Source organism: Crotalus tigris, unplaced genomic scaffold (genome assembly GCF_016545835.1).
Source record: "Crotalus tigris isolate CLP2741 ecotype Arizona unplaced genomic scaffold, ASM1654583v1 scf7180000024386.1433019, whole genome shotgun sequence".
NCBI classification, from domain to species: Eukaryota; Metazoa; Chordata; class Lepidosauria; order Squamata; family Viperidae; genus Crotalus; species Crotalus tigris.
The window spans coordinates 863,633-879,699 of NW_024100556.1; the positions used below are offsets into that span (position 1 = coordinate 863,633).

At 44.0% G+C, this 16,067-nt stretch overlaps 1 protein-coding gene across 1 annotated transcript in view; it reads left to right on the forward strand.

Annotated features, from left to right (window-relative positions):
* The first annotated feature begins 386 nt into the window (after positions 1-386).
* Positions 387-16,067, forward strand: part of LOC120301580 (zinc finger protein 420-like) — a 38,840-nt gene continuing 23,159 nt past the window's right edge. The window contains exons 1-6 of the mRNA XM_039328997.1: positions 387-664; positions 1,052-1,650; positions 1,954-2,068; positions 2,193-2,260; positions 5,523-5,652; positions 11,714-13,432. Coding sequence (XP_039184931.1) covers positions 487-664; positions 1,052-1,650; positions 1,954-2,068; positions 2,193-2,260; positions 5,523-5,652; positions 11,714-13,432 — 2,809 coding nt within the window. The 5' untranslated portion in view covers positions 387-486. The remainder of the gene's footprint in view (positions 665-1,051; positions 1,651-1,953; positions 2,069-2,192; positions 2,261-5,522; positions 5,653-11,713; positions 13,433-16,067) is intronic.

Sequence of the window (16,067 nt, forward strand, 5' to 3'; positions counted from 1 at the left end):
AAATCTTTCCTTCCTCAGGAGAAGCCGCTATCTTTCTCAGACAGGCAACCAAAGAGAAGCCCCTTTGTTCCTACTCCCATGCCCATCATCCCTGCCCTCTCCCTCCCCCTCAAGGTGCGCTCCTGTTTCCCGCCCTTTCGGGGAATCCCGGCACTTCGCCCAGAATCCACGAGGGGACGCTCTCAGCCTCAGGAGGGAACTGAGCGTGCGCCGGAAAGGAACGAAGGAAACACCAGGAGCTTTCCCCCACTGGAGGGTGAAAGTCACGGCTGTCTTTGTAGAGGAGGCCGGGAAGGAAATGACGTCACAAACGGTCGCCGCTCTAGAACGCCACACTCGCTCGCCTTAACCCTTCGAGCTCCGCGGGAGGCGAAGAAGCGGTGGGAACCAGACGTGCCCCGCGTGAGGGGGGAGGGGCTCTTCCCGTGCAAAGGAAGGCGGGGGAAGGGGTGATCCCGGGTCCCATGTTCCGCAGCCGCCCTCTCCATGAAGTTGGGAAGCAGAGCTCCAGAGCAGCAGCAGTACCAGAAGAACCAGGGATCCCAGGAAGGCGGCGGGGATCCAGGAGTCCCTTCTCGCCCCGTGTCCGGGGAAGCCGAGTGGAGGGAGGGTCGGGTCGGCCTGGCGGAGGCCCAGCAGGAGAGGAGAGAGGCCGGGCGAGCAGGCAGGATTGTGTGAACGCGTATCAAAGGGGGACACGGATCTCCAAAGGTCACCCAGAAGAAGGGAAAGGGGGCATCTTCAGCCAGGATCGTTTCCAGGCATTTCATTGGACGGGAACTGAGCTTTCAGGCTTTGTTCACCTTCTTGGGGTTTGGCAGGTTGTGTGAACCTTGCTTGGAGGTAAATATAGATTGGGGTTTCCTGTAAGGAAAAATAGTGTATCACGCAGACCCAATACACACATACAGTATATGCACAAAACAGGACCTACTTGCTTAATGCCACTGCAATCCTATAACAGTTTAGAAAAATACTTTCTTCCACTGTTGCTCAATGGTTAAATTCTCCACTTTCTAATTCTTGGAATTTATTTTCTTTTCCATCTCAGATACAGAAACTGGAAGCCATTTGATCCTCTTGGCGTGTAAAATGATCTCTTGGGGGGGAAAAGAGCTGATGCGACCATTCCAGTGGCTATATAGGATCGGTCCTATGAATGAAAAGGCATTTGGAGATCCGCAACAATCTTTGGACCGATTTGGAGTTATGTCAGAGGACACAGACAGAATGGAGACGCAACTTTTAGCAAGTGAAAGAACTGGAAAAAGCTCTTCTGCTGTTCAGTCTGGGAGCTGTGGGGAGGCGTGGGCAAAAAGTGGGCAGAAGATCCTAGAGGAGGAAACCATTATGCATTCAGAGGTTCAGTCCTGGAACTTGAGGAGCCTCCAATACCAGGAGGCTGAGGGTCCCCGAGGACTTTGCAGCCGACTCCACGATTTTTGTAGGCGATGGCTGAGACCAGAAATGCACACCAAAGCTCAGATGCTGGACCTGGTTGTTCTGGAGCAGCTCCTGGCCCTTCTGCCCTTGCAGATGGAGAGTTGGGTACGGGAGTGTGGAGCCGAGACCAGTTCCCAGGCGGTGGCCCTGGCGGAAGGTCTCCTCCTGAGCCAGGCAAGGGAGCAGAAGGAGCAGGTCAAGTTGCAGGTGAGAGACCTTCAACTAGGGAGGCCAGAAGAGGGTTGAAGGTACTAAATTGTATGTTTGAATTTTTCAACCCTTCTTACCACGCTTTTCTTGGCTTTCATAATATATGATGTGTTCCATTAATTCTTGTAGACATTGTTCCATTATACATTTTGGAAATTATATTTGGCACAACTGTTCCTTTCTTTCCAGCATCACTGACGTAACAAAGGGCTTTAAAGTTACGTTTGGAGAAAAAGAATCTAATTCATGTTGATTGAGGTCAATTAATTCCTCTCTTATTTTCCTGCCTCCTATTTCAAGTCCTTCAATATGGAGATCAGAGATCCCGAGGGAAGGAGGAATCCATCAAATCCCTTTCGGGAGCTGTTTTTCAGGAGGATCTTTCAGGAAGATCCAAGTCAGGACACCTCTGAAGGTAAACTAAGGTCCTCTCATTCTCCAGAGAAATTCTTTTTCTAATCTTCATTATGTTTCTGTCCTATAGAATACTTCTTCGTATTCCTTCAATTATGCATTTTAAAATTCTGTCTTCCTTGCAGTGAAACGTAGAATAATGTCTGGACTGTATGGTAGTGCTGAAACAGTGGATGAAACAGCTGAAACTCAAGTAAGAGCGGGAAATTTATTTTATTAGATTTGCATTCTCCCTTTTCTTTGTGAAGTTAGCCTAGAGTACAATCTCTCCTATTTTTTCCACGTCTTTTGGCTTCGATATTTTCTTTTTTCCGTAGCAAAATTGAAAGGGGACTAGAAGATTTAAGTTGCTTTCAGCCAGGTTAGCTCCCTATCAAGTGCCATTTGGCGGGGCCGCGGGGGAGGGCTTTCTCTGTGATGGCGCCCACGTCTTGGAACCAGCTCCCCCCAGAGATTAGGACCGCTCCTACCCTGTTGGTTTTCCGCAAGCTGCTTAAGACCTGGCTTTTCTGGCAGGCCTGGGGTTTATAAAATCTGACCCCTGGATGAATGTTACTGTATTGTTTGTCTTGTTAAGTTATATTGTGTTTTTATTGTTAGCCGCCCGGAGTCCTGCAGGAGTGGAGCGGTTTATAAATTTAATAAATAAATAAATAAATAAGTCTGTATTTAAGATACATTGTTTTGTTATTTCAACTCTAAGATTCTTAATAGGAATTTTTTAAAGACTGGTTCTTAACTCTCTTTGCACTAGCTACCCTCCCTACTTTATAACGTTTAATTTTTTTTAAAAGGCTTCAATGGATCGGAGCAGCATTATCATAAATGTAACAACTGCTAAACAAAGACCCATTCTTTTGCTAATTCTTTAACTTGAAATTGAACGATGTGGTTCAAAAATAACTAAATACTCAACAATGGCACATTTTTTAAAAGCCTTGTTCATAATCAGTGATAAGAAATGTCAAACTTGCAACGTCACATGACGTCGCGCAACATATCGGGCGGTTTTGCCATTGCCGGCAATGGGGTGGGCGCAGGTTCCAGATGATGTATCCGGCCCATGGGCCAGCAGTTTGACACCCCTGGATTAAATGATTATGCAGACTATTAAAATCCAAAGAAGGTGGCCAGCTATGGCTTGCAAAGTAATTTGTATTCCACTGATTTGTGCCTAGATTTGGAAGCCAGACCCAAGATCTCCCAGTACTTTCATGAAGGTGATGAACATGAACAGAACTGATCCTTCTCGGGACACCCTAAGCCAGGGGTAGGCAACCTTGGCTCTTTTATGACTCGTGGACTTCAACTCCCAGAATTCCTGAGCCAGCCATGCTGAGCGGAAAGGGAGAGGTTTCTAAGCTGAACCATGCTGGCTCAGGAATTCTGGGAGTTGAAGTCCATGAGTCATAAAGCGGCCTAGGCCTAGGCCAGAGGTAGGCAACCTTGGGTCTTTTATGACTCGTGGACTTCAACTCCCAGAATTCCTGAGCCAGCCATGCTGAGGGGAAAGGGAGAGGTTTTCTAGCTGAGCCACGCTGGCTCAGGAATTCTGGGAGTTGAAGTCCACGAGTCATAAAAGAGCCAAGGTTACCCACCCCTGTCCTAAGCCAGCTGTTTGCTGGAATGCTGGAAAGAATTCCCCTCCCCCGATTTCCTTCTGCATAGGAAGGACTGGTGTTTCTGAGAGGCCTGTCTGCAATACTTCATCACGTGAAGTATTAATGCCACTCTACAATGCCAAGGCCACACTTGGAATACTGCATCCAGTTTTGGTCACCACGATGTAAAAAAGATGTTGAGACTCTAGAAAGATTACAGAGAAGAGCAACAAAGATGATTAGGGGACTGGAGGCTAAAACATATAAGGAACGGTTGCTAGAATTGGGTATGTCTAGTTTAACGAAGAGAAGGACAAGGGGGGACATGATAGCAGTATTCCAATATCTCAGGGGCTGCCATAAAGAAGACGGAATTAAGCTATTTTCCAAAGCACCTGAAGGCAGGACAAGAAGCAACGGGTGGAAACTAATCAAGGAGAGAAGCAACATAGAACTAAGGAGAAACTTCCTGACAGTGAGAACAATTAATCAGTGGAACAGCTTGCCTCCAGAAGCAGTAAATGCTCCAACACTGGAAGTTTTTAAGAAGAGACTGGACAGCCATTTGTCCGAAATGGTGTAGGGTTTCCTATCTGAGCAGGGAGTTGGACTAGATGACCTCCAAAGTCCCTTCCAACTTTACTATTATTATTGTTATAAGTTGATTTTCTCCAGATCCTGAGAGAGTATGATAATTGATGATGGGTGATGGATGGATGGAGACACATAGATAATTATACAGACAAGACAGATAGACAAATTGATCCGTCCAGAAGGAAACTGAGGCTCCTTTCACTGAACGGTTTTGAAAGTCCTGCAGAATCAATCAATGAGGGGTCCTGGGTGGTCTCTGAGCTTGGTTGTTTTCTTGCAGATATTTCCTTACCAAACTATTTATTTATTTATTTATTTATTTATTTATGAGACTTATATACCGCTTTAAGTGCAAGCACTCTCTAAGCGGTGTACACCAGTAAGCAATGTATATATATATATATTTACATTGCCCCCAACAATCTGGGTCCTCATTTTACCTACCCTTGAAGGATGGAAGGCTGAGTCAACCTTGAGCCGGTGAGATTTGAACTGCTGACCTGCTGAACACAGTCAGCTAAAGTGGCCTGCAGTACTGCACTCTAACTGCTGCACCACCTCGGCTCTAGGTAACATCTTCACTAGCACTGATGAGTTTGTGTAGTGAAACGTCTACAAGAAAACAATCAAGCTCAGAGGCCACAAGGATCCCTCATTTCAACTCTCCTTTATTAGACTGAGACAGGTTGATAAAAACCTGCCTGAAATATTTCTTCAGTCAAAGCAGTGGTTCTCAACCTGTGGGTCGGGACCCCATTTGGGGCCGAACGACCATTTCACGGGGGTCGCCAAACAACGCAGTCCGCCATTTTTTCCCCCTTTTCCTTAGCTGTGCTCCTCCCTTTTATTCTATTGGCTTTTGAAAGCCAATAGAATAGACTCTCTTGAATAGAGTCTAATTCTATTGGCTTTCAAAAGCCAATAGGAATTGTCCAGGCTGTCTCTGCCCTGCTGAGCCCGCCAAAAGTCCCATTCTGCAAACGGTGCTGCACCAGTTGAGTAGTCCTTGACTTACGACCGGTTGAGTAGTCCTCGACTTACGACCGGTTGGGGGTCGCGGCATTAAAAAGGTTGAGAACCACTGAGTCAAAGGCTTTAGGCTCTGTCCGTTTTCTCACCTAAAGCTTGGAATTCAACCAGGCACAGACATTTAATTTGGCCCATATCTTTCCTTTGGGGATTTCTAGACTATGGAACAGATCTTGCAAATCGTACTGAGCCTGTTTTTTTTGTTCTTTTGTTTTGTTTTGTTTTGTTCAGAAGGGTCCTGTGTCCTTCGAGGAGGTGGCTGTGTATTTCTCCAAGGATGAGTGGTCTCAGCTGGATGCTCACCAAAAAACATTGCATTGGGAAGTCATGCTGGAAAATTATAGGAACATGGCCTCTCTGGGTAAGGCTTTGAAGAGATACTCAACTCCATCAGGGTGAACATTATTTGGATGGGAAGAAAAGGACTTGTTTCGGAAACAATGTAGTTCTTATAAGTCTCTTCTGGAATTGGGTCCCCTCTGATAAATATTAGCTTTTCACCTAATACCTCCTTGGATGTTCTTAAATCATGAACTAGAAGCTCATTAAAACTAGTTTATGGCATCAGCTGACAGATTTTAAGTACTGCTGCATAGAACCTGGCAACATATGTTTTAGCAGGATTAGTATATGAAGGCAGCAGGGTTTCTTCTCCAATTTTTCAGCATTAGGACGTAATCCAAATTTCTAAGGTCGTCCTTCAAGCCCTAAAATGTGTTATTAATGCCACCCCAAGATGGGAGACTGGCCTCATGAAAGTGCAGACTAGACTTGGTGGCTCAACTGTTGGCACATCTTTTCTTCTCTTTGGCCTTGCCTCATTAACTATGAGGGATGATTTTTCTGTCCATATTGAAAAAGGCAATAGTAACTAAACTCTTAACTTTGGGTGTCTCTCCAATCTTTTCCTCAGCATTAAATATGATTAAGACAAGGCATCCATTAAATGGGTGTAACAGACACAAAGTGCAATTGTCAATGAACTCAACAGGTACTCGGCCTCCACTATGGCATACTAAACCAACCTTGTAGTATGTTTCTCCCCCAAAAAGCCCAGGTCTTATATTTATTTTTTGTCCAAAAGACCCATTAAGGCTTATTTTCAGGGATGTCTTATTGTTTCACTACAAGGCATAGCCCCCCCAGGTGACTCAGGTTTCCCTCAGTGGGGAAAGGAAGGCTTTGGAAACTGCCTTTTCATTTATATTCATAAATATCGTAATCCGTCCCTTTATTTTTTAAAAGAAAATGATTTGTATTTATTGCTATTAGCCTCCTTGAACGCCAAAGGGAAGGCGTGGTGTGATTTCTGTGCATGAGCCACGGAAATACAGACAGTCGCATCCTCAAAGCTCATGCCACTTCCTGGTTCGGAGCACACCACTGCTTTGCAGGGCGTGTGCAGATCCCTACAGCAGCTTCTGGAGGCTCCGAGTGCTGTTTTTGGCACCGTGTGTGTGGGCACATCTGCCTCATTGTTTGCGATGGCGCTTCGGATCAGCTGCAGCACGTCGTGGAGAGGATGACTAAGGTTTAGGGGATGGTCTATCCCCATTCATAGCGTGGCCACTATCCAATCGCTGCACCACCTCTCAGGAGGGCAGCATTAGCTGCCAAACCAGTGACAGGGAAGGCGAAGGCAATTCCGCTGACCAGATCAGCCTGGCAGGGATGGGGTGGAAACCAAGCACTGCCGAAAACAGCGAGGCAGACGCATACACACATGCGGCACCAAAAACAACGCTTGGAGCCTCCAGGAGCTGCAGGGATCCATGTGCGCCCTTTGCAGTCATCCTCCTGCAATGCACAACCTCTCCCTGTAAGCAATCTGGCTCGCCCAGGGTCAGGTTGACCGTTGCGGGCAGCTTGTCCTGAATGTGCGGCAAACCTGGAGGATAGGGATGGACCATGCCTCCCATGATGGCCAACCTGATCCCGGGCGAACCGGATTGCTTCAGCCACAAGGAACTGGCCTAAGGTTTCCATTGCCCAGCCTTCCTGGAGATAATGGGAACAGCGGCCCGCTGCAGCAGAAGAGTTTAGCTGAGCCGCAAAGTTGAACGCACCTGTGAAGCAATGGTGCGCCCTGAACGAGAAAGCAGCGTGAGCTTTAAGGGTGCAAGTGTTTGTATTTCCGTGGCTCATGTGCAGAAACCATAACGTGCCTTCCTATTGGCATTCAAGGAGGCTAATCGTGGTAAATACAAATTATTTTTTTGAAAAATAAAGGGATGGATTATAATATGGATGATGAATATAAATGAAAAGGCAGTTTCCAAAGACTTCCTCCCCCACCGAGGGAAACCTGAGTCGTCTCCCAGAGTGGAACGTCTCAGGACACCCAGCTTTCTTCCCTGCCCTTCTGCAGAGGAAGAGAAAGTGGCAAAGCCTGCGGGGCAGTGCAGGCTGCCTCCAGAGGATGCATCGGGGTGAGGGTGAAAGAGAAAAGCTGATGGTTGAGGTCCCGGCCAGTCCCCACCCCCGTCTGCCCGCTGCATTCCTCAATCCAGGGCAGGGATAGAAAAAAGACAACCTCTGCTTGCCTCAGGCCCCAGCTCTCTTATCATTCAGGCCATCTCACAGCGGCGGCGCTGGCAGCAGGCGGGGGGGGGGAGGCACACGATCCGGCCTGCCAAAAAACCTATGGTAGGGTGAAGTAGGCGGGATCTTAAGTAGGGCTTATTTTTGGGGTAGGGCTTATATTAGACCCAACCCCAGAATTCAAGGTGGGTCTTATTTTCGGGGAAACACAGTATCTAACTGGACAACATTTGCTCTGACAAATGTCATGATTGCCTCTCAGCTATCCTTGAAGGCTAATGCAGGAAAATTCCCTACCTGGACAGACAATGTCCCTATGACTCTGCGCATGTGGAATAATACAACATGCACATCTCCAGTGCCTGTGCCATGTTTCCCTGAAAGTAAGGCCTACTCCGAAAATAAGCCCTAGCTTGATTTTTGGGGGTGGCCCTAATGTAAGCTCTACCCCAAAAATAAGCCCTAGTTTTCGAGTGAGGCACAAACCTAAAAAACAAGCTAGGGCAGGGGTAGGGATGTGGATCTGCCCCACATACCCTGCACCCACTTACCTAGCAGCCAGGCCTCTCCTCGCAGGCCCACTTCTTCTGCAACATCTTTTGCAGCCAGGCCTGCATTTTTCAGTCACAGGCCTTTTCAGAAGGCCTGTGCAGCCAAGAACCGAGCTATGGATTCAATCCTTAGCTGGGTTCTGCAAGACCTATATAGCCAAGGACCGAGCTATGGATTCAATCCATAGCTTGGTTCTTGGCTGCATAGGCCTTCTGGAAAGGCCTTATTGCAAAATGCAGGCTGGAATGCAGCTGTAGAATAAAGCTCCTTCAGCCCCAGAAGAAGTGGACCTATTGGGTGGGGCTGTCAGTGCTGGAGGTGAGTAAGACCTACCCCGAAAATAAAACCTAATGCCTCTTTTAGAGGCAAAAAAAAAGAAAGATCCGGTCTTATTTTCAGGGAAACATGGGTACCACAGAGACAGTCATACTAATTTAATTTCACCATTATTGTATAAATTTCAAGCACATAAGACAATTCTATATCTCGCTGCTGCTTGCAGATAAGCAACCCTGCTACAGTGTATAATGCAGCCATGTTCTGCGCAGTAGTGATTACAATATGTTAGATGATGATACCTTAGGCCAGTGGTGGCGAACCTATGGCACGGGTGCCAGAGGCGGCACTCAGAGCCCTATCAGTGGGCACGTGCGCTGTCGTCCCAGTCCTAGGCCTTTAGCTGGGTTTTATAAAACCTTTTCACTTTAGGCCTCCACTGCCGTGTACAAAAAAAAGATTCAATCAATCAGTCAATTTCAACTTCTCGTGAGAAATAAAAAAAGATCTTGCAAAGTTGGAATTGATTGAACTTTTTAGTCCCACCCAGTCTGCTGTTACCACCACAGCCACACCCACCCAATGTGCCACATGCACCCAATAGGCCACACCCGACAATGCATAAGTGGGTTTGGGGTTGCAGTTTGGGCATTCGGTCTTTAAAAGGTTCGCCATCACTGCGTTAGGCAATAGACTAGTTTTAATGAGCCTCTAATTTTTTATAGAATAATAATTTCTATTGTGATAGATTCATTTTGCCATATATTGTGTTCACCTCTCCCTTTAGATTTTTTTCCTCTTTAAACTCTTTAGATTTTCTATCTATTTCTTTTATTTTTTTTTTTAAAAATTAGACTTTCATCTACTTTTATGCTTTTCAATAGAATAACAGAATAATAGAGTTGGGAGGGATCTTGGAGGTTTTTCTAGCCCAACACACACACATACCACGTCGCTCAAGGAGGATATCCTATACCATTCCTGACAAATAGCTGTCCAACCTCTTCTTAAAAACCTCTAGTGATGATGGACCCTCAACCTGTAGACAACCCATTCCACTGATTATATGTTCTCGCTGACAGGAAATTTCTCCTTAGTTCTAGGTCAGTGATGGCGAACCTTTTAGAGACCGAGTGCCAAAACTGCAACCCAAAACCCACTTATGCATCGTCAGGTGCCGGGTGGGTGTGGCCCATTGGCTGGGTGTGGCCCATTGGCTGGGTGTGGCCCATTGGCTAGGCGTGGCCCATTGGCTGGGCGTGGCTGCGGTGGCAACAGCAGATTGGGTGGGAGTAAAAAGTTCAATCAATCAATTCCAACTTTGCAAGATCTTTTTTTTTCCTGCAAGAAGTTGAAATTGACTGATTGATTGAACCTTTTTTTTTTGGCACACGGCGGCAGAGGCCTAAAGCGAAATAAAACCCAGCTGAAGGCCTAGGACTGGGGCAATGGCGCGCATGCCCACAGAGAGGGCTCTGAGTGCCGCCTCTGGTACCCATGCCATAGGTTCTCCACCACTGTTCTAGGATGAATCTTTGATAAGTTTCCATCCATTACTTTCCCTCAGGGGCTTTGCAGAACAGGTTGTTTCTCTCTTCTTTGTGACTGCCCTTCAAACATTGAAAGATTGTTATGTCACCCCTAGTCCTTCTCTTCATTAGACATATCCAGTTCCTGCAATGGTTCATCATACGTTTCTGCCTCCAACCCCCTAATCTTCTTTGTTGCTTTTCTCTGCACTCCTTCTAGAGTCTCAATATCTTTTTTTATATCGCAGGCACCAAAATTGGATGCATATTCCAAGTGTGGTCTTACTAAAGCAGTGTATAGCAGTACTAATACTTCACATGACCTTAATACTATTCCTCTGTTGATGCAGCCTAGGATTGTGTTGGCCTTTTTGGCAGCTTCAGCACACTTCTGGCTCATATTTAAATGGTTGTCCCCTAGGGATCCTAAATCCCTTTCACAGTTACTGTTGTGGACTCATGTGCCACCTAGTCTATACTTGTGCATTCAGTTTTTCTTGCCTGTGTAAAACTTTACTTTTCTCGCCACTGAATTGCATTTTATTGCAGAGAGGCCAGTGTTCCAGATTGTCTAGATCCTTCTGGCTTTTGAGCCTATTTTCTAAAGTAGTGGTTCTCAATCTGCGGGTCGGGACCCCAATTGGGGTCGAACGACCATTTCACGGAGGTCGCTAAACAACGCAGTCCGCCTTTTTTCCCCCCCTTTTCCTTAGCTGTGCTACTCCCTTTTATTCTATTGGCTTTTGAAAGCCAATAGAATAGACTCTCTTGAATAGAGTCTATAGGAATTGTCCAGGCTGTCTCTGCCCTGCTGAGCCCACCAAAAGTGCCATTCTGCAAACGGTGCTGCACCAGTTGAGTAGTCCTCGACTTACGACCGGTTGAGTAGTCCCTGACTTACGACCGGTTGGGGTCGCGGCATTAAAAAGGTTGAGAACCACTGTTCTAAAGTGTCAGCTATTCCTCTTAGCTTGGTGTTGTCTACAAATTTGATAAGTTCACCTTCTATGCCCTCATCTAAATAGTTTATGATATAATCATAATCATTAGTAGATAATTAAATTAATAATTTAATATTTAATCCAGTATTTTTGTTCTTATGTACAAATTTTATATCTTTTAGCATTTTAAAGAAATTACTAATTGGTTGTATCTCACTCATAATGCTGGTCAGTGATTATAATAAAAGTTTGACCTGATTCCTTGGATGTTTCCCCATGATTCTTCCTTAATTCAAGCTATGAATAAGATTTGAATATATATGAATAATTATCAAGAAAAAGGATCCTATAGATCTTTTCAGGATGCTTTAGGTCTTTTCAGAATGTTTTAAATGTTTACAATTTTTTTCTGAGTCGTAAATGTAGAAATTATATCCATACCATGCCACTGCAAGCATGAAGAACTTAAAGATATTGGAATGATGGAATTTGGCAGAGTTCCGTAAGGAAATTCATAGGACTTCCCACAGTTTGATCTTTTTTCTAACCTTATTATCATTTTCATTTCTCTTTTCCTTTGAAGGTAATAATGGGCAGGAAAATGAGGATTCTGGGGAACCATTCCTAATGAACACTTCTGGAGACAACACAAAGAAGCCTGTAATGCAGACAGAACTAGAAAGCCATGAGAGAAGCCAGTCAATTAATTGGAACAAGGAAAGTTCATCTTCCATTGATGCTCCAATGCAAGACCTTCTTGCTGAATATGGGAAAATAAAGAAAAACGACTTTGGGGAAAGTGTAAGACTATTCAGTGATAAATTAGATGTAAATGAACATTATCCAATCGAAACAAAAGATGAGTATATATGTAGAGACAATGGAAAAAGTTACAATTGGACTTTCACTCTTTCTCATGGAACTGGATCTCTTACCTCACATAAACTGACCCATACAACAAAGAAGCCATATAAATGCATGGAGTGTGGAAGCAGCTTCAGTCGAAAGAGTTACTTTACTTCCCATAAAAGGATCCACACAGGGGAGAAGCCATATAAATGTGTGGAGTGTGGAAAGACCTTTATTCAGAGCAGTCATCTTACTTCCCATAAAAGGATCCACACAGGGGAGAAGCCATATAAATGCATGGAGTGTGGAAAGTGCTTTACAAATAGCAGCCACCTTACTTCCCATAAAAAGATCCACATAGGGGAGAAGCCATATAAATGCTTGGAGTGTGGAAAGGGGTTCGGTGACAATTCATCCCTTATAAGACATAAAAGGATCCACACAGGGGAAAAGCCGTATAAATGTGTGGAGTGTGGAAAAGTCTTCAGTCAAAATAGCTCTTTCACTTTCCATAAAATGATCCATGCTGGGAAAAGACCATATAAATGCACAGAGTGTGGAAAGACCTTTATTCAGAGCAGTAATCTTACTTGTCATAAAAGGATTCACACAGGGGAGAAGCCATATAAATGTAGAGTGTGTGGAAGGGCTTTTACTAACAGCAGCGATCTTATTTCCCATAACTGGATCCATTCAGAGGAGAAGCCATACAAATGCGTGGAGTGTGGAAAGACCTTCATTCAGAGCAGTCATTTTAATTCCCACAAAAGGATCCATGCAGGAGAGAAGCCATATAAATGCATGGAGTGTGGAAAGGGCTTCAGCTACCACAGTACTCTTACTTCTCATAAAAGGACCCACACTGGAGAGAAACCTTATAAATGTATGGAGTGTGGAAAGAGCTTCTGTGAAAGCGGGTCTCTTACTGTTCATAAAAGGATCCACACAGGAGAGAAGCCGTATAAATGTATGGAGTGTGGAAAGAGCTTCTGTGAAAGTGGGTCTCTTACTGTTCATAAAAGAATCCACACAGGGGAAAAGCCATATGAATGTGTAGACTGTGGAAGGGGGTTCTGTCAAAAGGCTTCGCTTATGAGACATACAAGGATTCACACAGGAGAGAGACCATATGTATGCCTGGAGTGTGGAAAGAGCTTTACTAATAGCAGTCATCTTAATTCCCATAAAAGGACTCACACAGGAGAGAAGCCATATAAATGCCTGGAGTGTGGAAAGGGCTTTACTAATAGCAGTCATCTTAATTCCCATAAAAGAACTCACACAGGGGAAAAGCCATATAAATGCCTGGAGTGTGGAAAGGGCTTTACTCAGAGGGGTAATCTTAATTCCCATAAAAGGATTCACACAGGAGAGAAGCCATACAAATATGCGGAGCTTGGAAACAGCTTCAGGATGAGCAATGACCTAATTTCTCATACACAGATCCATTTGGGTAAGAATCAATGTCAATTCCGGAATTAGTTGGTAAATTCTATGTATTTCCTTTATATACTGAACCTCTCGGGCATGGGTGTCAAACTCGCCACGTTACGTGGCATGACATATCATGATTTTTTTCATATTGCCGGAACTGGAGTGGGCGCAGCATCCATATGATTTATTTATTTATTTATGAGGCTTATATACCACTTTAAGTGCAAGCACTCTCTAAGCGGTGTACACCAGTAAGCAATGTATATATATATTTACATTGCCCCCAACAATCTGAGTCAACCTTGAGCCGGTGAGATTTGAACCACTGACCTGCTGAACACAGCTAAAGTGGCCTGCAGTACTGCACTCTAACTGCTGCGCCACCTCGGCTCTTGATCATGCACTTGGTCCACGGGCCGACAGTTTGACACTCCTGCTCTAGGAACTTTCGAGTTTTTAATCTTTTTAGTCTGGTCTATGCAATTTTATGAAAATGTTTTTATTGTTTTTTACAAGTGTGTTTCCTGCTCCCCAGTTGTTTGTTCTTCCCATCTAATCATGGTCTTGGGAGTGATCCACTATCATTTCTCATAGTTTAAACTTTGCTTCTTTTCCTTAGTCTTCTTACATTTATTTTCCCCTCCTTTTCTCATTCCTTAATATGTTCACAGTTTATCAGAGGACCCTACGCTTCTCTGTTTTCAGAAAATATTAGAAATGTTGTAGCAGAGATTCTGGGAACTGAAGCAATATTATAATTTAAAGGGAATTCAAATTCTATCGGTATACAGAGTGGGATGGAATGTGATATTGCATTTTCCCATTGAATAATTCTTATTAAATTAAAACTGACAACTAAAAGGATATTTGTGCTTTGAATTTTTCATAATTTTCTCTCTGTGTGTTTTCTGTCTCTCATCCCAAGTTAGGGATACTCAGTGGAATGAGAATGAAAGTGATTCCAGTGTGCTGACATTGCAAATGATCAAGCAAGAAGGGGCACCTTTGGAAATCAGTGAGGATCAAAACAACATGCAATCAAGAAACATTATTACAAAAAATATTTCAATTCTTCCTGACCAAATAGACAGAAATGAGAATGGGAACTTCCTCTGGGATGTGAAGATACCAAAAAACTAATCAAATTCACATCTAGGGCATAGAATTGAAACCTCAAACAACCAGTATGAATGCAGAAGCATGGAATCTTTTTCAGTCAAAAATCTCTTATGATACAGGAATATTGTCACATACATTTCAATATACAGTGTGAAGGACTTCAGGATGAAGAATTCTTTTCACAAAAGATGTCAGAATGAGAAGCCTCTGAAATACATACACAAAGAACTTTTTCAAACATTAGGGCCTTATTTCCTTTGTATATTGTGATGTGGGCTAAGATGTCTGTAGTTAATTTCAATAAAGTTAATTAAACATCAATGACACGGTTACTTTCCTGGCATGTATTAAATTCTTTTTGGCTGTATTAATTAGCAGTCAGTAAGAAGTAGGATTTTGAATTTGTACACTAAAACAGTTTTTTTGTGGGAAAAAGAAATGCTGTCTATGTTTGGATTGTGTATGATAATAAGAATTACCCTAACAATTACACATGAAATTTTTGGAAGTATTTGGGTGGGAGGCAAATTTCAGGGTTTCCAGGGCTATTTATTCAAATATTGCTCATGGATGGTTCTGGGTCAAACTAAAGTAAAAGTCACTAATTGGAAAAACCAAAGAGATCATTGTCAATTTTAGAAAAAGCAGGCACAGCGACAGTTCTCTGTGCATTAATGAGTCACCTGTGGAGATGGTTACCAGCATCAAATTCCTGGGTGGGAAGTTAACAAGTAGGCTGGCTTGCACAGCAGTATCTGCATTTTCTGCGTCGCAGAAAATCCTTACCACTTTCTTCAGAGAGGCGATCAAGAGCATCCTGTCATACAGCATCACGGTCTAGTTTAGAAGCATCACTGCTTCAGACAGGAAGGGAGTGCAGAGTGAGGATGGTTGAAAAGATTATTGGCAGTTCCCTCCCATCCAGGACATGGCACGTAAGCGTTGCTTGAGCAGGGTCCGTAAGATTGTCTGGGACACTACACATCCTCTTCATGACCTGTTTTCCTTGTTACCTTCTGGGCGGAGGCTCCGCAGTATCCAAAGCAGAACATCCAGATTCAGTCAGTTTTGTTCCATACAGTATTACCTTAGTACAATTGTCGTCTAATTTTGTATAACTGCCACTCTTATTCCTATTTCTCTAATGAAAATTGAACAATAACTGGCAGAAAAATGGAATTGGTACCTTTTCTCCATTTTGACAGAGAATCATTCAGGGGTAATATTTGAATAAACAGCTTCAACCCAGCAGGAGCCTCTGAAAATCTTTTTGAATGTGTGAATAGAAATGATTGAAAGTGCAGACCCAGTGTCTAGCTCCATGACCAATGGAACTCCTTGCAACTTCACCCTAAGTGACAATTTCTTTTTGAGTGGTCTGTGTGTGCCTGTCCTATAAATGCTTCTTCGTGAAGTACAGAAACCCACCCTGTTTTGGCTGGGGACCCTGGTACCTTTCAGGCGCAATTCTTCTCGGGGTTGTACCTTCTGTCGGCCCAGACATACAGCTGCTATGTGGCCTTGCTTCCCACATG